General features: G+C 39.9%; 1 protein-coding gene across 2 annotated transcripts in view; it reads left to right on the top strand.

Annotated features, from left to right (window-relative positions):
• Positions 1-20,954, top strand: part of cltca (clathrin, heavy chain a (Hc)) — a 30,804-nt gene continuing 9,850 nt past the window's right edge. For both annotated transcript variants that reach the window (XM_075486425.1, XM_075486426.1), the window contains exons 1-13: positions 1-320; positions 9,414-9,621; positions 12,666-12,934; positions 13,106-13,267; positions 13,375-13,488; positions 13,763-13,936; positions 16,276-16,473; positions 16,662-16,862; positions 17,186-17,338; positions 17,530-17,652; positions 18,845-18,982; positions 19,085-19,249; positions 19,953-20,133. In XM_075486425.1, coding sequence (XP_075342540.1) covers positions 279-320; positions 9,414-9,621; positions 12,666-12,934; positions 13,106-13,267; positions 13,375-13,488; positions 13,763-13,936; positions 16,276-16,473; positions 16,662-16,862; positions 17,186-17,338; positions 17,530-17,652; positions 18,845-18,982; positions 19,085-19,249; positions 19,953-20,133 — 2,128 coding nt within the window. In that variant the 5' untranslated portion in view covers positions 1-278. The remainder of the gene's footprint in view (positions 321-9,413; positions 9,622-12,665; positions 12,935-13,105; positions 13,268-13,374; positions 13,489-13,762; positions 13,937-16,275; positions 16,474-16,661; positions 16,863-17,185; positions 17,339-17,529; positions 17,653-18,844; positions 18,983-19,084; positions 19,250-19,952; positions 20,134-20,954) is intronic.

Consider the following 20,954-nt stretch of genomic DNA (forward strand, 5'->3'; position numbering starts at 1 on the left):
GATTTTTCTCTGGTGACCAACCTCCATCGCCATTGCAGGTCCAGGGAGTCGGTGTAGTGGCAGCCAGTAATTAGCCTGGGGAAGTACTCAAGTAAACAGTGAAGGAACAATTTGAAAAGTACCATAACGCCGACAACATTTTAAAAACACAGCTTAAAATTTATTCATAATTGGACTTTAATCTAGAGGCTCCCTGGCTGTCCGGCTAGGACCTGAGAGAAGCAGCCGTAGTTTGTTAGCATTGGAAGAAACCGGAGGAGAGTGACAGAGGAACCGCCATGGCTCAGATTCTACCTATTCGCTTTCAGGAGCACTTGCAGGTATGTGGATAAATGAATAGCTAAGTTGTTTGGTAAAGTTTGTCTTCCAGTCTCAATCATTTAAACATACGCTGTTGCTATAGATAGTTTCTTAAGAGAACTACGAGATTGCTAACAAGCTAAGTTAGCTTTTGCGAGCCATGCTAACTAGCTTGACAGGGTGGATGACGTTTATCTTAGCTAGCATCTAGCCTGCTGGCTAACACTTTGACTAGCCACCCTCGTTCCTCACTTAAATAAAGAAACTCTGACATTTTAAAGTAGAGTTCATTTAAGCAACGCAGTGACGTTGCAATTAGAAAATATTTAACATTTTCTAAAGTTTGATCGTCCTTGACTTTAAAAAAAAAAAAAAAAAAAAAAAAAGAATGTTGGTCTTTTCTGAATGCATACAGCTGAGGTTGTCACTAATCTTCACGTTTAATGATGTGTTGAGCATAACTTATAGGTTTATAGATGGTAAATCTATTATATATCACTCGTACCAGCTTCTTTACAAAACCCACCAATGCATACAAGCTGACAGCCACTTATAAAGTGAGATTCATAACACCATTATATTGAATTTATTAATATGTATGCATCGTCCTTCTTCTCTGGAAGTGATTTTTCGACCCTGGGAGCACGTCACGTTGGCTGGTTGTAGAAATGGTCATGTGGTGTGTCAGATAACTATCCATCAACCCATGCTCAAAGACTTTGCTTAAGTTGGCTGAGGATCAAGCACTCACTGAACATGACATCTTGCTGTATTATTTTGTTTTTAATGAGTGAGTCTAATTATTATCTTGACTTGTCTCAATAAAGCTGCTATCACATTTTACATATAATCTTTTGGCCTTCCTTGTGAGGCCACATGTACCACCTTGATGGTTTTTTCTTAGTTTAAATGACCACACCTGCACCATAAGCCCATTAAACTGCTTTTCAGTTGGTCAGGTTGAAGACGCAAGATACCTATGTTTGAACTGCTAGATTTCTAGATGTAGCAAATCCCACAGAATAACTTATGTTTTAGTTAGACTTTGAATCTGGGGCCTTTTTCTAAACTATGTACTTGTGAGCCAGGCTGTTGTTTTTGTTTGTCCAGTTTGTTTGTTTGTTTCCAATAGGCTCAGCCTTACACTTCAGCAAATATAGTTGAATGTAGTCTACACATTAATGCATTTAGCAGAGGCCAGGGTCGGTACTGTTGAAGTCAGACAAACTTCAACAGTTTTTGTCATTTAAGAGTGGTGCTCTGTGATAGTGCTGCAGATTTGATGTTTGAACCAAAGGGTCTTGATCTTATTCCTGTGATCCACAAATTAGGATTAAATTACACATACTTTAAGGTGCAGTGCTTTATTGTCCCATTTCAAAGCAAGTGGACACTGCAAGTTTTGTCCAGGTCTTGTTTGCTTTTAATGATAAAACTGAACAGATGTGTAACATTGTCTCAGAAAATAACCGCAGTCACACTAGAGTGCATATTATTATGTAAGTTAAGGTGACGGCAGTTGATGAGTTAATATGTGGGCCTATCACAAGAGATTGTATAGAGGCTGAAATTTACAAAGCTGAGCGAAGACCATTTGTGCTCACAATTACAACAAAATTATTATGGACTCCTTTGTTAAGGCTCTTTTATTGCAGAAGTGGGAGTGAGCAAAGAACAACACAAAGATGGTGGATTACAGTGTGATTATGCATTGAAATTGAACTATTTAACCCCCTTTTAAAGGAAAGACTTGTGCAATACCCTGAATTTATATATTTGCTAGGAAATTACTCCATGCTTAACTCTTGAATTTAACATCCGTTTAAGATCAAAGAAACATATATTTTCATGTTCAACTGCAAATATATTGAGAAATTGCTGTTGCAGCCAGGCTGTGACTTGAGTTTGCATTCCCTGATTGTGTCAATTTCACATTATCAGGTCATTTTGTGACTAATAAACTCCCAAGAGATCTCAAACGACCATCACTAATGCACGACTTGCATATGCTGCTTCATGGATGTTTCACAACATACATCAGTTGAGCAGAAGGAAAATGGAAGTGGAGAATATAAACTTAACGCCTTTAATTGCCTTATGTAACTTTTAAAGATTGTTTAGTTTAGGCATACTGCCATACTGATATCAGCTCACAGGTTCTGCTTTGGCTCCGTTGTGATTTTAAACACATGCTGGCTCAGCAAAGTAGTTTCAGATAAACTTGAATACAGCAAATAATGTGTTAATTGTGTTGAAATTAAGTTGAGAGTGATTAATGATTTTTTTTGTTGCGCTGATCACTCATCTGTATGCTGGATGTTATTTTATTTCTTAATCTAGTGTAAAGAAATAATGCAGGGTCAGCAAAAAGTGTGATTCTTGTTCTTTCCTCTATCTCCCGTTTCCTCCTTTCTTTTACTCTCCCTCAACCTCTGCAACTATGTGCTCTCTGTCATCCGTTCAACTTGCATGGTTGGCAATTTTATACATCATCCATTTATATAGTGTAGTGTTGACTGCAGTTAAATAAATTTAATTGGACTGGTGTCATTTAAAATGTCTGCATCTGAACACGTCGCATAATTTGCTCAAAAGGATTAGTATATGTACAGTTGGTGGTCGGGGTGATTATTGTTAGGATTTATTTAATTGCTGTTTATATTGTAGCATCGGTGAACAGCGCTTTATGGTCACAAAACACCACTGAACACACTGTTTTTGATACAGCGAAACATGGGAAAAAACAGTTGGACATTAAATTAAATTAGAATATCTCGTGTGAAACAACTGAGTGTTAGCTGAACAAGAGCTCATTAGTGAAACTCTTCTGCTGCAAACCACTGTCAACATAAAACTAGTTCTCAGTACCTGTCCTTTACTTGAGTTGGCTGTGTATAATCTTTAAGAACGGCCCTTAAATTCACTTTATGTAATGCTAACATGGTAGCCCTCCTATGTTGACAAAAGCCTAACTGTAACTAATATTTAGTAAACAGACTTTGACAAGCCATGTTTCCTTTCTGATGCAAAAGGTCACTGTTGATGATTTCTGGAAGGAAACCATTGATTGTGTGTTCATCAACACTGCTCGCCCATACAAAACCATGATTACACGATGGCTCAATTTACTTCTTGTGTTTGCATGGATGTTTCTAACTATATACAGTAATTTGTTGTGTTTACAAAAGTCCAATTTATTTATGAAAGGGGGGGGGGGGGGTATTTTTACTGATATGGAAACCCCCTCATTTCAGTATTAAAGTAAAGCAACCACACTTTGCCAGAGGGTGCAGGTAAGTGGAGAAAAAGTGTAACTGGTCTTCATATTCATGCAGATAAAATGTTTGGCTTGCTTTAAATTAGCTGCTGTGGTCTGAACAACAAGATTAGTTGTATGCATAGTCACACCATTAAATGCATTTAGTGAATATTTATTTACAGTTGGTGTTTCATAACATATCCAGCCTGTTTCTTCTACTTCTGAGAGAGTGCTGGTAGTTTATAGTGCTATGCTATTGAAATCTCATGTTGCACTTTGAACTATGCTAGTAAATGACCAGCTGATAACCCGTGACAGGCTGGTGAGGATGCTGATCTGCTGAACATTTGACATTATGCAGCGCTGTCTAAATGTAAGATAACATGGAGAAAAAGGAAACTGCATGCTCACCACCAACTCAGCAAGAACTGGTTTGGAGTAGAGATGGATGAGCTGCAGAAACACATGCTTTCCTTCCTACTTTCCCCTTCCCTTTATCTTACAGTGAAGGCAGCTCTTTTTGCTCTTCACCCCTGGGCTGGTCACATGTCCCCCACGAGTGGCCCACGGTAGTGGAGGAGTTAGTTCTCGGCAGACCTGTTGTTTCAGTCCCGGAACACAATGGGTCCCTGGTTTCCTGTTGTGGAGCATTGCAGTGAACTGCTGCAAGCCTCAGCACATTGCATAGCACATCCTTCCCTGCCCTGCCTTGAACTTTTCATGTGTAGGATATAAATGGGGCTTCTTTTTTTGCTGAGCAAAATTCTGATGTCCTTTAAAAGAAGAGCTAGGTTGAATAAATAAACCAATAGGAACTTGCATGAAGTCATTGTGAAGAGCTGAAAGGTGGTGGCAGATTCTGCTTCTCTAAGATTAGCTTGCAACATTTGACTAAATTGTTGGTAGTGACCATTTACATTTCAACTCTCAAAAACAAAAGTAAAAAGTGATGCAAAACACACTCAATTATACATGAATCAGAACTGAAAATGACATTTAATGTTATTTAATGGAAATGATCCAGTTTGACAGGTTTTTGTTTTTTTTGCAACAGTTATTTTTTCATGAAGAATAACGATAGTGATTTTTGACAGCAATATCAAATAATGGCTGATAGAGATATACATATATACAATGATACATACACAAGTTTCAGGAGAGCTTCCCTGGTTTCTTGTGCTGTATAAAAATACAAATATGTTTGATTTAGTATTAAACCTCTCAAATATTTTCACATTTAAGAAGAAGCGCTGAGGTTTGTGTACTTGGCCACTTGATTTTTTCTTGATGACATTATAAAGTCCAAGGAATAATTCCCGCTTGTCTTTTTTACACCAAATTTTCTCCATTACTAATATTGATAATGTACCTAAACGGTAAAGCTCACCTTCCATTTGAGTCTAATGATTATTGAAAATTGCTTCATTGTGGGCCACTTATTCCTTGGGTGCTTTCACACCATAGCTGTTTGGTCCACTTTAAATGGACCAGAGTAGGTTTCTTAAACCCCAAGACTGTATAACGGTTTTGTTAATCCATTGTTTGTTTTTGTTGTGAAGAAGCTGGCTGAAGGGGATGGATTTCCGTTTTTGGCCCCGACCAATCGATGAGCCAGGTTTTCTTCTTCCTCGTGTTTTTTTTCCTTTATTGTCAGTGCTCGTTTCAGGCAATACTGCCCCAAAAGGGTCGCTGCTGTAACTGCATGTCGTTGTTCAGGCGGTTTGGTCCGCCTTCAAAAGTGCAGTGTGAAAGTAAACCTAACCGAATAAAGAGGGGTAATTTTTCGACATTCCTCGCCTAACTGAACTGGGTCCCCCGGACTATCCTGGTGTGAAAACACCCTTAACCCCCTGTGCTTCCACCAGAGGAGGAAGACAGTTGAGCTGGGAATAAGAGTCAGAGAAAAGGCAACGCACACCTGTCCTGAACACCGACCCCAACGTCAGTTGGAGAAGGCTCCTGGGAGTGCAGTCGTGCAGCGTCCCTTGCTGTTGGCTTAACAACAAGTGTTGTTACAATTTTAAAGTTGCTGCGACAGCTTTAAGTTCCTTTTCCAGGAACAAAAAGACATCCCAGAGGGAGAGAGACAAATGCAGTATTAAGCAGTGGGTTTAGATGTTTTGGCATATTGGTGTATAATACTATTATATTTCTTTTTTGTACTAGATATAGAATGTAGTTCTGCGTTGTGTAACATCACTCATCTCTCATCTAAGTGTCCAGTCTATCCAACGCTCTTGTTTTGCAACCCTTTTGTTAATCAGCTGTTAATGGATTGAGAGGTTTCATCAGAGCTTGTGTCGGTATCTAGACTAAAAGCACCAGTATCGAGGCCAGGACAGGCTAGACTGGCTGATTAAATGATTTGCCACATTGGTTGTAGCTCCACAGGTTTGACCTGTTTTCACCCAAATTCCTGCTAATTGATGTCACGGCAGTTTTTGCCCACAGCAGTAGTTTACCATAAAGTTTCCATAGCAAACCCGTCTGCCGGACCAAACTACAGTATGGTCAGTATTCTGCTGTTGCAACATCTGTCTGCGTTTGCTATTCTTTATTCTAAGGCACAGAGGGAACATTTTGTTATACAAATGCTTTTTGTTTTGAATTAAACCGCTTCCTGCCTCCCAGAATAGGTGACAGATGGTAGAGAGAGAGAGAGAGAGAGAGAGAGAGACGGAGCACATGAATTTGTCTAAAAAGTGATTTTGTAATAAGAGAGGTCAAGAATCCCCTCCTTATGTGCTGAACACATGCACATATTCAGTCTGGTTTGCTCAGATTAGACAGATGATTAAAAGTCCAACGGTTCATTCACACAGACTTGGATCTGATTGCCATTACGAATGACGGGTGATCTCTGAGCTATACTCCATATTCAGCACATCCATTTCAAGGAATTTTAAGTACACAAAGTTTCCATACTTGACAATGGCAACAATAAGGGGCTAGAACACTGTAATGAATTTAGTGTATGATGTCACCTCTTCATGGAAGTGGGTGGAGGGAACTCCTGTTTCAGATAATTTTTCAGTTCTTTCCTCATAGCTGATAGTAACACTGTAATGTCATGAAGGCAGAACCAGGTTACACTCTGGTGAAAGAATGTGGGTGGGGCACGGCTACAGGGAGGGTGTGTCCTGTCATTGATAAAAAGGTGTCAAGATTTCGTTGAGCAGTTCTTAGAATTGTGGTTTCTGTTTGCTGATTAGCCCCAAATTGTTGAGTGGTGCCTAATTTTTATCGTTAGCAGGCCGTAAGATGTCCTTTTGCCAGTAATAATGGATAAATAGTGGCTGTTGCTGGCAGGCCCGGCAGTCTCTTTGGCAGACATCCAACTTGTGCTATCAAAACAGCCCTTGATGTATGTATTTTAGGGCCAGAGAGAAGGCTGCTCTGAATGCTTTGACCCTTGTCAGGAGAATATACATCCAAATGAGTTGTAGAATTTATATAAAGAAAAGGAGCTTTTGAAATAAATGCCTTGTTGCATGAATCTTTATGCATCAATAGGCCTGTTTGTGATGATAATGTTTTTTTTGTCATAATTGACCTATTTAGAAAATAACAAGGTTAAACTTTTTTTCACCATTAATAGAGTTGACTGACTAACCTTTTTAATGACCTCACAGACATTTTTATTCTTTACATAATTTCTAATAGATGGCTTTTTTACTTCATAAGTTTTGGGTGAATGGTTCATTTTTTAGAAGGCTTATAGCATAAAAGTGTCATAAAAATGGACAAAGACGAATCATTAATCTAAATTATGAGAATCCCAAATAACGGCTAAAGAAGTGTAATAATTGTGACAGCCCTATGCATCGATATTAATTATTTTTGGTTGTAGTGGTCAGAAAAGTGCATTGCCCAAGCATTCATAACATTACCGACACTAAAACCAGAAAAGTAATGCTATGTGACATGATTCAAATTTACAGCCAGCATTGTATAGCCAGGAAGCATTTTAAAAGCTTCACAGATCTTTTAATTCTCCCTCTCTCAGAGCTGGAGGGCAGAATTGAAGGTGCCTCCTTCATTGTTGGCTGATTAGTTGGACTGTTTTCCTGTAGGTATCAGACATTAGACCGAGGTAAAATTTGTTGTTGCCAAAGTGTTTCATTTTGCCGAGGCAGATTTTACACACGTGCAATTTGTCAAGTTGTTTAAGACCCTTAGGAGAATTTGAGAACTTGCTTCCTGGCAAGTTCTTAAAATATGAAGCTTGTCCAGATGTTTACTTTTGCATAATTTAGTGTTTTTTTTTGTTTTGTTTTTTTTAACAATATCTGCTGGTCTTTGGTTTCCTGTAAATTTTGATTTAACTTTTTTTATAATTGCTGTCTGCTAATATCTGTACTTTATCTGTAATCCGTTTTAGGTTCATGGCAAATGTAAGTTGCTTCGGAACAAACGTGCGACTACCTTCCCATTAAACCCAGTTTATCAGCGCAGCTACTGTTACAGGTTTTAGAAGGAGATGATGCTCAACTTGCATTTGGTTGTAATAGTACAACTGTGGTATATTATTAATAGGTTGCAAAAGTAGGGGAAGTTGCAACAGCACAACATGACCTTTGGGAAGTGTTTTTGGTAGTTTCATTTCCTTCAGAATTACATCATTACACCATTGCCTTTAGCAGTTGGCTTGCTAGAAGAGAGTGGAATTTGTGTATTGAATTAATTTTTTTTGTGTAATACTTAGTTTTATCATTGTTTATTAGTGCATGGTTTGTATTTTCACTAGAATTTTGACTCTCCGGTCCAGTTTGCGGGAAATATGTCATATGGCGCAACTGGTTAAGCGGACGCCGCACTCACAGGCTGTAGTTCCTCAACAAATCCTGGCCTGAGGTTCCCTGCTGCACCTCGTCCCGTTACTTTTTCTGCCCACTTTCCTGTCCAACTACTGTAAAAACAGAAAAAAAAAAAGCCCTTGTAGAACGGCCATCAGTTGTGGCTACCCTCAATAGGTGCTGCTGTCAGTAGCCTCACACATAAGTTTGCACCTTATTACACATGCCAAATTGAGTCAGATCAGCCCCGCATCGCTGTGTCTTTTCACACATCAAACTGATGTTGCGGAATCAGCTGAGTGACGACGTTAACGTCAGTTACTGGCACCTTCTGCGATGCCAGCTTGATTCGTGAAAGCACACAGGAGGTGGGATTGTTTTGCCTCTGTTGCTACCTTCCTTGCTGACACAGAGGTGTAACAGCGGCAGATAGACCTTGACTCCTGCCTCTGTACTTTCACACATGACACAAAGACACATCAGTCTCAACTTTAAGAAGGCACCTGTGAAAGAGGCTAGTGTTTATGTGAAGCAATTAGGATGGCCCGTTCCCATGACAGGCAATAAGCTGGTCTGTAGAACTAGCTGATCAAAAAGTGCTGCAGATGATCTGCAGTTCACCCAGGCTTTATGTTTTTAGGGAGATGGAATGAATAGAGCACACTTTATTGTTCTATGTCTCGTGGCAAATTTGTCTTCACATCTTTTATATTGTTCCTCATCACCTTTACAAACTGCTTCTCATCAAACGCAGGTTCAAAAGGTCGGGCTGCATCGAGACTACAGTGCAGTATTCTGTTGTGTGGTTGTAGTTTTCTCTTTTCTTATGCTTTTACAACCTGGCTCTGGATTAGCTCACTGAAGAGCCCAGCTCCCTAATTGTTGTAACTGCTTTATAGCTTTAACAAAAAGCTTCTCCTATGGAGATGAAATTTTGGCTGGAAGAATGTGATGTCAGCATTGTTCTAGACTCTTTTTGGACACAATCTCAACTAACCTTTTGCAGCCCATGTCTGTTCAATCTAACAGTGTCATTCCCCCCCCCTGGTTTGTCCTAGCTCCAAAACCTGGGAATCAATCCAGCCAACATAGGCTTCAGCACTCTAACCATGGAGTCGGATAAGTTCATCTGTGTCCGGGAGAAAGTGGGTGAGCAGACTCAGGTGGTGATCATCGACTTGGCTGACCCCAATACACCTATCCGCAGGCCTATCTCAGCAGACAGCGCCATCATGAATCCAGCCAGCAAGGTCATTGCTCTTAAAGGTATGTCAGTTTATTTGCATCACAGAGATTGTATTTCATCAATTTGATTTAGAGAGAAATGTGTACGGACAGGATTTAAGACTACATGAATTTTACTTTAATATTTTAACTAACTACCTGTTAGGGGCTTGCAGCATTTAATTCTCACATGTTTGTTCAATATAGCAACATTTTGCATTCAGTAGTTAATGATATTTGAAATTATTTTCATTTTTCATGTCTACATACACCCAGCTACTTTAGTTTTCTGCTGTGAAATAAATCTTCACGGCCAGCTTGTTTTTTCAGAACATTTGTCTCATAGATGTTAAGTATAGCAAATTTTTTTATTCTGTTGTCCAGCATCCATGATCGCTTTGACTTTTTTTGTTGTTTTGTTTTTGTCTTTTCTATGTTCTTTTTATCTTTTTTCTTTTACCGCTTTCTTATATGTTTGCAGACGGTGAGTTGAAATTTATAATACTTTTGTGGAAGGCAAATCCTGTTTTAAAGACCAATATTTATGAGCAAATTGAACTGCTCTTAAATGATTACATTTCATATTGCTCAGTTTATGTGTCAGTTTTGACACACAGATCTTTCAGCCTGTAAATGACAAGGTTTTTGGGGTTTTTCCCCCGCAAATTCTACCTAATTCTTTGGAACTTTTTACACATCTAGAAATGTTCCTTCATAAACAGGATTTAGCTTTCACAACCTTACAGCTTGCTGGCATTCCATCATTTTTATGATATGTATAAGTGATTAAGAACCTGTTTGTGTGGTAATACCATGGGTTAAAAAAAGATTAATTTTAATTTACATTTCTCCATTTGAAATCCATGTGCTCCTCCATCTGTGTAAGGTTGTAATTACACAAATCCTGTTTTTCCTTTGGTCTTTGATCTGGGCTTAATATTTGGTAATTAAGTTTGCAAGTCATGAAAAACTCCTGTTTTTGTTATATCAAAAACTGAAGGCTACTTTTAGCTGTGAGGGAGCAGAGAATAAACGTGCTAATTTGAAATCTCTGGGGATTTTTACGCCATCTGATTGCACTTTATAGCAGATTTGATTTCTAATGCTACTCATGGGATGTCCTGTTATCATAAGTACTCCCAAATGAGGAGTAAACACAGATTCAAGCTTGTGTGGCTTATTTGTTGGATTGTTAAGTCACAAAGTGCATTTCCATTTTATAGCTATTAAAAATGAGAAAGCACTTGCTGTCCTGTAGATTGAAGAACCCACCGGCCATCTGTTTGTGTTCAGCTCTTGGCCTTTTGCCCATTTAACCATTAAAATAACACTATACAAGCCAAAAAGCTTGTACTGTAGACCCCTTTTCCCCCGTTTTTATGTTTCTAACCAAGCTAAATTATGTATCCCTCTTCATTTACCATATGATAGTCATTGTCTTGAAATGTAATGATTTTAAGCAAATGTATTTAAAGAAGCTGGCAAAATGTGATTCTGGTCAAATTAGGAGAGAGTATTAGGGGGCAAGCCATTGTTGGTGGAGAAGACACTGAGCGGTTAAGCAACTTGGCAGATGTGTCATGATGATTTTAAACTGGTTCTCTAAACATTACATAATACATACATGGTAGCACTTGAGTAATTCACATTTATCATTATTATCAGCTGCAGAAATTAACTTTATAATTTTGGAGAATGATGGGAATAAAGCAACTGAAAGCTTGAGATATTGAGAGCTTCAGATCCATGTTGATTCTGGTTGTAGAGCCTCTCTGTCCTCTTATGTTTATCCATAGACCCTTTCTCTCTGTTTCCATTCGCTGTCTTTTCTCTTCAGAATAATATAATGATTCTTGTGTCGACCTTGCCGTGCAACACAGTATGAACCTTAATCTTTTAATTTAACCACGTCGTAAGGAAGGGGACTGTATGCATGTACACCTTCGACTGTTAATCATGATTCAGTTAAAAATCCCTTTGCTTGCTCTGAAATTTGGCTGCTGCTGCAAGTAGTCCATTTGCCACACCGCTTGTTGTACTTCGATCTCATGGCACAGTGATGGCAAAATGATCTTCATGGTTGTGCTAACGCAGTTCTCTTTGCTTTTTCTTACATTGTTGAGTATCGAATAATGAATATACAAGAAAGTCACGTCTCCTCTTAATAAAGCTTTAGCTCACTAAATTAACCCCAACTAATAAAACAGAAAATGCAGGTGAGTGAACCGTCTTTTTTTAACATTTAGTTTCTGGTTTGTTGTCCAGACATAAAACACACAGAACTTGACTTTAACTTTAGCTAGTTAACCATAATCATTATGGAAGACATTCTTAGTTCCCCTAGCCTTCAATTAGGCCTCTACATTTCTGTGTAACTGTCATCTGCTGGTATGTATGGACTCAGATGGACTCTAATTTAGTGAGATCTGTGATTCTTTTCCTCCAACCTCTGCTTTGTTTTCCTCTGTGAAGGCTGTTCATGTGATAGGGTTTGCCACTTTGGCTTAAAACACAACAAGTTCATTTCAAGAGCTAAGCGAATATAGAGCTTAGTTTGTAAGACTGTTGAAAACAGAGGAATGCGTGTATTCAAACATTCACTCTCACAGTTCACACGCATCACAGGCTGGTCATCTTGTTTACTCCTTTGTGCATTAGTGTAAGGCAAACTGTATTCGTATTGGCCTGCCAAGTTACTTGCCTATAGAGTTGAGAGTCAGAACGTTTATTTGCTTCAGTTGCACACGTTTGACACAATCACACACCTTGTGTAGCCTCTCTGGAGGCTGAAATGTATTTCCCTTCCTCTTTCTTTCCATGCTTCCCTCACTTCACTGGTTGAGACTTCCAACTATTGCATGCTCAGCATCTCCCTTCTTTAAGTTTTGGAATTGTTACAAAATCACTGATGTTTCAGTTTGAATCGATGGTATCAAATTAATTTCAGTGTGTTTATTTTCCCTCGAATGCACAGTATGTTTGTGTGTGGGCGTGTGTGTGTGTGTGCGTCTGCGCACAGACATTCTTGTCAGAAAATATAATATTCCCCTTTGGCCTGGTTCGTGCCCTCATTCTTTCCTCTTTAGCGTCCAAAACCCTTCAGATCTTTAACATTGAGATGAAGAGCAAGATGAAGGCACACACCATGACAGACGATGTTACCTTCTGGAAGTGGATCTCCCTTAACACAGTTGCACTTGTGACTGACAATGCTGTCTACCACTGGAGCATGGAGGGCGACTCACAGCCTGTGAAAGTCTTTGATCGCCACTCCAGCCTGGCAGGCTGCCAGATTATCAACTACCGCACTGACGCAAAGCAGAAATGGCTCCTGCTCATTGGTATCTCAGCCCAGGTAATTTTATTGTCCATGTGTTGAATTAACATCAAACATACTGAGGTCAGTGCTGTGCCTTTTGTAAAGTTGGTTACCTGTGTGTGTTAGATCAATGTGTAGAACTTTTTTGGTTATCTTGTGAGTCGACATGAATGTTATTGTTTGTTTGTTTTTTTGTTTTTTTTTTAGCAAAATCGAGTGGTGGGAGCCATGCAGCTGTATTCTGTTGACAGAAAAGTTTCTCAGCCCATTGAAGGCCACGCTGCCAGCTTTGCTCAGTTCAAGATGGAAGGAAATACAGAGGAGTCAACTTTGTTCTGCTTCGCTGTCAGAGGCCAGGCTGGAGGGAAGGTGACTGATTCTATTAACCCGATGGGGATAACTGACTTAACGTCATTGATATTACAGGAAAAATTGAATGAGGCTGTTTTTCACCTGTGCTTTTGTCTTCGACCCAGTTGCACATCATTGAAGTGGGAACCCCGCCGACTGGTAACCAGCCGTTTCCAAAGAAAGCTGTGGATGTCTTCTTTCCTCCAGAGGCCCTGAATGACTTCCCTGTGGCCATGCAGGTATGTTTTCATAATTGAGCACGCTGAAATAAGATGAATGATAATACACCGGTTATCCACTGTCCTCAATATACTTATGAATAGCATCATCCAACCTCACCACGAATTAGAAACTTTCCTAAATACACTTTGAAAACTCACATAAACTCTTGAAATTGTCATGAAATTATGTTTTTTTTCTTGAATTGAATTGAATCTCCTTACCTCTTTTATCCTCCGTTTAAAACCGATTATGTGGAGCGACACTTATTTGTGTATTTTTTTTTATTTACAGATAAGCGCCAAGAATGATGTGGTTTTTCTTATCACTAAATATGGCTACATCCACCTGTATGACTTGGAGACAGGAACCTGCATCTACATGAACCGTATCAGTGGAGAGACCATCTTTGTCACGGCTCCACATGAAGCCACCTCAGGCATCATCGGGGTCAACAGAAAGGGACAGGTAAGATGACCAACTACTGCTCATCCAGCCGGTTTTTGGAAATCGAATTGATTTGGATCATGGCTGCCCAGTCGTGTTAATGTCGCAGTAGAATTCTGCAGATGACACCAGCTATTCTTTTTAACCTCAAAAAGACAACCTTGATAGAACCACTTCTGTGTATACGCCCCTTTTTTCTCAGCAATCACAATATCAAAAGTACAACATCAAGCATCAGTTGTGGCTTGTGCCGATGACGACAGCATTTCCTTGTTTGTCTGTCATCATCTGGCAAGTTCAGACTCTGCCAGGAGGCATTATAAATAATCCAAGGTTTAGTGTTTCACATAGAGTAGTGAAGAGGGTTGTGTCTTTACTGTTTTTGTCAAACTGAACTGGAGAGGAGAACTGGATACAGCCAGCTGATGAATAATGTTCCAGCCAGGCCACACATGAATTATTGAGTGTAGAGAGGAAAGCTGATCTGGGCCGTGACAGCTCCTGCTGTATGCTGGGACATTCAAGTGTCGAAATGTGTGTGCGCAACATTGAATGCACACGTCTACAGACGTGGTGATCTGAGAGATGATAGGGTTCTGACGAGGCCCCTCAATGATGCCAGTTATGTGGGCTCGTTGCCAAGAAAATTGGTAATCTGATACTCATTAATGTTACTACAATGCTGCATGTATTTCATAAGACTCATGAAGGTAACCAAAATGACTGGAAATTTGGAATTAATCTAAAACCTGTTATCTGATCTTTTTTTTTTTTTTTTTGTCTGGACTTTGCAACAAGAACAGACTTAAATATTTATGTTAGTGCTGAAAATGATATCAGGAAATTCTCGGCTACAAAGATGTTTGTTCCCTTCATCTATTGGCAAAAATGAATAATACAACAATGTTATGCTTGGAAATATGCCAAGATGTTTCTGAAATCACTTCATTATAATTGTTTGTACACTGCTTTAAGTTTTTTTTCTGTAGTTTTCAGCGAGCTCAAAGTTTTTAGCTCTAAACTTGGTAGTGACTTCCTGCTTGAGTCTCAGCATCAGGATTTTACATGACTCCCACTGCGTAGTGACCATGTGTTGCATGTAACTCGTCCATACAATTCGTGAACATGAACCGAGGTTTTGAAAATAGTGAAATTAAAGGACACAGAAAGGGGGGAGGGCCTAACTTCCCCTCAACACATGACATGTTGTGGGAGGCACAGCCTGGTGCCCTCAATCCTCTTAGTGCAGGTCCTCTATTCCATTCGGTCCCCTCCTTATTTTCCACGTCATCAGTATAGCAGTCGCCTGTGACAAGCCTTCACGTTTTTTTTGTGGACGTTTGTGTCTGGGTCGGTTAATCACCTGATACTGCAGCTCATGTGTCATCTGATGCTTGGTGCTGTCTTAAGTTGTTCAGGCAGGTTTTTTTTTTTTACTTTTTCCTTAAGACTCAGGTCTGAGGGTGGTGTTGCTCTGTCCTTACTCAGGTCTACGCTCATTTGAGTTAAAGATTTTTTTTAATCAGTATTTTGTCAGAAAATGTGAAGCTGGATTTTGAGAATTTTCAGAATTTGGTCTAGTCTTGCTCACACTCCCAGCAACACCCACTACATCTTGTGTAGAAACCAGTATCTCCACTAAGAAACCTGTTTTTAGTCTCTTAGTTCTATACATTTATTTTAACCATCTCCAATTTGTCCCCACATTATAGAGAGTAAGTGACCCTGAACACATAAATGCTGGGGCACTGACCAGCTGGGCTTGTTTGTAGAGGGGCCAACACTAGCTGCCTTTCTCCTTTAGCCCCCTCCCTCCTTTTCCTCCATCCTGCTCTTTTCATTTGACTCTTTTTGGTCTCGGTTGCCAGACCAACCCCAAAAGCCCTGCGTTACACTGACACTCTGAGATAACATTTGCATTCAGCATCCACGTCCTGAGGCTAAGGGACCGTTAGCGGAGTTTGATGCTACTGCTCACAGCTCTGCTGATTTCTGCTACCGAATAAAAATGAAGAATTTGTTTATATGTCATTGGTTCAAATAGGTTAAAATGAAGAAAAAAGGTCATCTATTACTCTGAAGCAAAATGTAATTATTTTTTCTTCTTGTGGTTTAGTGAAACAATGAACTTGATTTTATAATAATTTAGAGTTCATATATGATAAAGGCATAGGAAGGGGGGTGTTAATAAAAGTACCATACGTTGGTAGTAGGATGAGCACATATGTGCCTTTGTGACTTTGAAAAAGGAGAACCTGCAGCAGAAGGGAGCTTGATAACCCTGAAATAACCACAATCATATGTCCGCCTGCATCTTGTCTCGTGTGAACTATACCGCAAAATGTTCTGTATTGACACAGGTGCTGTCCGTCTGTGTGGAAGAGGAAAACATCATTCCATACATCACCAACGTGCTACAGAATCCAGATCTTGCTCTCCGTTTAGCTGTCCGAAACAACCTTGCAGGGGGTGAAGAGCTCTTTGCACGCAAGTTCAACAACCTGTTTGCAGCAGGCAACTACTCCGAAGCTGCCAAAGTTGCTGCTAATGCACCAAAGGTAGTCATTCTTTCAGCAAAGAGACCAGCAACACCTCACTGGCACAGTCTGATAAGAAGTTCTGTTTTGCTTGACTGTAGTGCTTGTAGATTTTATTAATTGTAATTAATTTACTTGTACCGACCAATATTGGCTTTTATCATTAGCTTACAACTCTTCTTACTTTCAAATAAACTTTCCCCTCTCAGGGTATCCTGCGTACCCCAGACACCATTCGTCGCTTCCAGAGCGTTCCCACTCAGCCAGGCCAGACCTCTCCCTTGCTGCAGTACTTTGGTATCCTGTTGGACCAGGGCCAGCTCAACAAGTTTGAGTCCCTGGAGCTTTGCAGGCCTGTCCTCCAGCAGGGACGAAAACAGCTTCTGGAGAAGTGGCTGAAGGAGGATAAGGTACTCTAGACGTTTATCTTCGCCTCCACTCTCACAAAGAGGCACTTCCTGAGCTGGCTGTTTTGTTTACATGCCTTGGTTATTATTGTGGATTACATGAGAACATCGGATATGCCAGGAATTTATACACTTCCCTTAGAAACTGTGGGTTTATGTTAGTTTTCCAAAGTAAAAAAGGTCATTTTAGATTTAGGGTGAAAATAAATATATTTGATGGAGAAGAAAAACAAAAGAATTAAAAGCTAAAAAATAATTACATTTCTGTTTGCATTCCTTTTGAATTTGTGAATCAAAGTGCTAATGTTACCGGTCTTACATTTCAGTTGGAGTGTTCGGAGGAACTGGGTGACCTAGTGAAGGCAGTGGATCCCACATTGGCTCTTAGTGTCTACCTGAGGGCCAACGTTCCCAACAAGGTCATTCAGTGCTTTGCAGAGACTGGTCAGTTCCCCAAGATTGTCCTGTATGCCAAGAAGGTATGAGATCATATTCGCTCATTAGTTTCAATAAACCTGATAATACAATGCTAAATTAACAAAGTTGTTTGTCTCCATTAGAAATAATCAGCCTCGTGGAGCGCTTCATTATGGTCTTTGTTGTCTATATTTGTCAATTCCAATGTCTTTAAAACTTAATTGTTACTTGTATTGTTCTGTGTGTATTCCAGGTGGGCTACACTCCAGACTGGATCTTTCTGCTCAGGAATGTGATGCGCATAAATCCAGAACAAGGTCTGCAATTTGCACAGATGTTGGTCCAGGATGAAGAACCATTGGCCGACATCACACAGGTCAGAGGAAATCAGGAGGAATCTCAGACACCCCATGCTTTTACTGTTAATCAAGTGGTTCCAAATTCTACATTGATTTAATTTCTTCTTTTACACTTAATTGCGGTCTTTGAAGTGAAGGCCAGCCCGATATTTGATAAGGAATATCAACACATTCACTTTCTCAGATCCTAGTCTGTCATTAACAACCGGCCCCTAATATCTCTTCATGTAGGGCAAAAAATGTGTCTCACCAAAGCGCAACAACCGCAAATCTCAGATATCCCGGTGTATAAAGGAAATCACCTCCTTGCCTTTACTTCCTACTACTGCAGAATCTCTGGAATGCATTTGTCAAGTGCTGACTGAGTTTTCTATGGTGCCTGAAGTGCTGCACTGGCAGATAAGGATTTTAGGAACACAACACATTGCAACTAAAGAGTTCTCCTCTTATCAGAGCACAAAATAAGTTTTATTCTGCCAGCTTTCCCCTTCGCTGTCCAGCATACAACTGAAGTAAATATAACCCTGCATTTAAATGTCAACTCTAAGTTATATTATCTCTCATTATTTGCAATATTTCTAAGTTGATAAGAGAATTTATACCAAGCATTAGATGGAAGAGCTGCCAGAGAGATATGGAAAATGAATACACAAAAAAATACCATTGCGTCTACACAAATATTGAAAAAGGATACAGAAAGATCTGTGACTAACTAGGAAAAAAAAAAAGCCAGAGTAGCATTAATCAGAGTTGCAGTAGTTGGATGGGTGCAGCTACTCCAATTTCTTGTGGCAACTTCACTCTTGTCATTGACATAGATACACCCCTTAAGTTGTTTTTTGGCATTACCTCTGTCAAGGAGATTATGTGGTTTGTTTAGTTTGAGTTGTTGCACGAGTTTTATAAAAGAAATGTTAAATTTATGACCCGACCAAGTATGTTGCCTGATTTGTATCCAGTATTTTTTATTTTTATTTTTAAAGATGACATAATTTGGAAGTGTATCACATATTGCGTGAGGGTTTGCTCACCTCTTGTCACATGTTTTTACTGTTAGACTGTTGCAGGAGTGTTGGGTTTATGTACATATATACATATATTTATATATCAGTAGTGGCTTGTTTGATACAAAGTCTTTGGCGGGTAATATTCTTTTGACAGCTAAACACATACATTCAAGCTCTCACCAGTGTTTCTCTGTCTTCTTAGATTGTGGATGTATTCATGGAGTACAACCTGATCCAGCAGTGCACCTCTTTCCTCCTTGATGCTCTTAAGAACAACAGACCCTCAGAGGGGCCACTGCAGACTCGCCTGTTAGAGATGAACCTCATGCATGCTCCACAGGTGGACCAGACTTCACATTCTGCTAAATGGAGTTCATTTCATTAAGCAAATTTTTTTTTTTCCCCTAACCTTTCTTTTTCATGTTTCTTGTTCTGGATATAGGTCGCTGATGCTATCCTTGGCAACCAAATGTTCACCAACTATGATCGCGCTCACATCGCCCAGCTGTGTGAGAAGGCTGGACTCCTGCAAAGAGCACTGGAGCACTACACGGACCTGTATGACATCAAGCGCGCTGTGGTGCACACACACCTGCTTAACCCTGAGGTAGGCTTCAGTTACTTATTGTATGAAAGTGAATTCAGGATGTGCTCGCACCTAAGAGATTTAGTTTGTTTGAAATGAACCCTAGTGTGATCTCTGTTAGTTGAAGTGTGGCCTGCGAACTGAGACCTCTCGAAAATGTGGGTCTCGGTCTGCTGACAAACAAACTCTGTTGAGGTGCCATTGAAACGTAAAGGCAGCACAAACCCAAGACATTTGAACAAACAGGACTTGATCCTTTATTTCAGGTCTACATCATTCCTCTAACTACCAAGGAGCTTTGTTTCTCATTATAACTTGGTAAATGGGGACCTCCTAACACAGTTTAAATTTTATATTTCAAATCTCTTTGCAACATGGCTGCTGGTTTGTGAATCGTGTACTTGAATCCCAAGAGTGCATGTGTCCTGAAATAAAGCATTTTGGAGGTTCTGTCGATAGAATATACATCAAATAAGTCCTCCATTCAGGGTGTAAACCTTATCCAAGGCTTTTTTTTTTTTTTTTTTTTTTAAATCTGGCCTCTGTTGGTTTGATGAAAGAAAATGCCTGTGTGAACAGCAAAGCAAACCAGGTCTAACCTGTGCTTTGGTCCAGACCAGGACACAGAAGTGTCAGTGTAACATGATGTTATTGTAATTACATTATATTGTGTAATTCTAGATTTAACAAAGTATGATTTACACGTGTCCTCCCCCACTCACAGTGGCTGGTGAACTACTTTGGTTCGCTTTCGGTTGAAGATTCTCTGGAGTGCCTCAGGGCCATGTTGTCGGCCAACATCCGCCAGAACCTGCAGATCTGTGTCCAGGTGGCTTCCAAGTACCATGAACAGCTCACCACACAGTCTCTCACTGAACTCTTTGAGTCCTTCAAGAGTTTTGAGGGTAAGAAACCAGACCTCTATACTGGCATCCTGCCTGGTTTGACATAAGCAATGTTATCCAGTCAGCACAAATGATGATATACTTGAATTTAATTTACTCTTCTAAAAATCCTGCACATCAAGCCCACTTTGAAAGAATAAGCAGTGAAACAATGGCTAGTGCAGTAATTACAAATGAATGATTTGTTGTGTGTAGATGACAGTTCATTTAAGATTATTCTGTACTCAGTCTAGATTTTAGAGTAGCACAGTTTCTCTTATGTTCCCCCTGCCCATGTACTCAGAGATATCTCAACTATCAATCAGACATTTAGGCCAGAGCAGAGGCAGTATAATCAATAGTTTGTGCTACCCAGGCTCCGCCCTCGCAGTGACGCAACACCTTCGGCTCTGCTACACTTACTCAGGCAAACAGCTCATTCAGGTGGATTCGAGTTCCCGAAAAAATGGTAACTCCACCCACTTTGTCGGGAAGCAATCAACTTTGAGCAGCGCCAACGGCCCAGGGTAGAGGCGTGTTCAAGGTAGTGACGTGGTTGAACTGCCACTCAACCCATGGATTGTACACGGAAGCGCTTCATTCAATATCAACATGGAGCAGCGTCAAGCTTTTGACACTGCTGTAGATGCTGTAATGAAAGTGTTCGACGGGAGATTCTCGTTAAAAATCGAGCAAAGAACAGCCCTTGAATCATTTCTTGACAGGAAAGACGTTTTCGCCTTGCTCCCTACTGGCTTTGGTAAGAGTTTAATCTACCAGTTAGCCCCGCTGGTAGCTAAATCATACGTCAGAGGAAAGAGTGGTGTGATTGGCTTAAGCTT

This window comes from Odontesthes bonariensis, chromosome 16 (genome assembly GCF_027942865.1).
Source record: "Odontesthes bonariensis isolate fOdoBon6 chromosome 16, fOdoBon6.hap1, whole genome shotgun sequence".
NCBI classification, from domain to species: Eukaryota; Metazoa; Chordata; class Actinopteri; order Atheriniformes; family Atherinopsidae; genus Odontesthes; species Odontesthes bonariensis.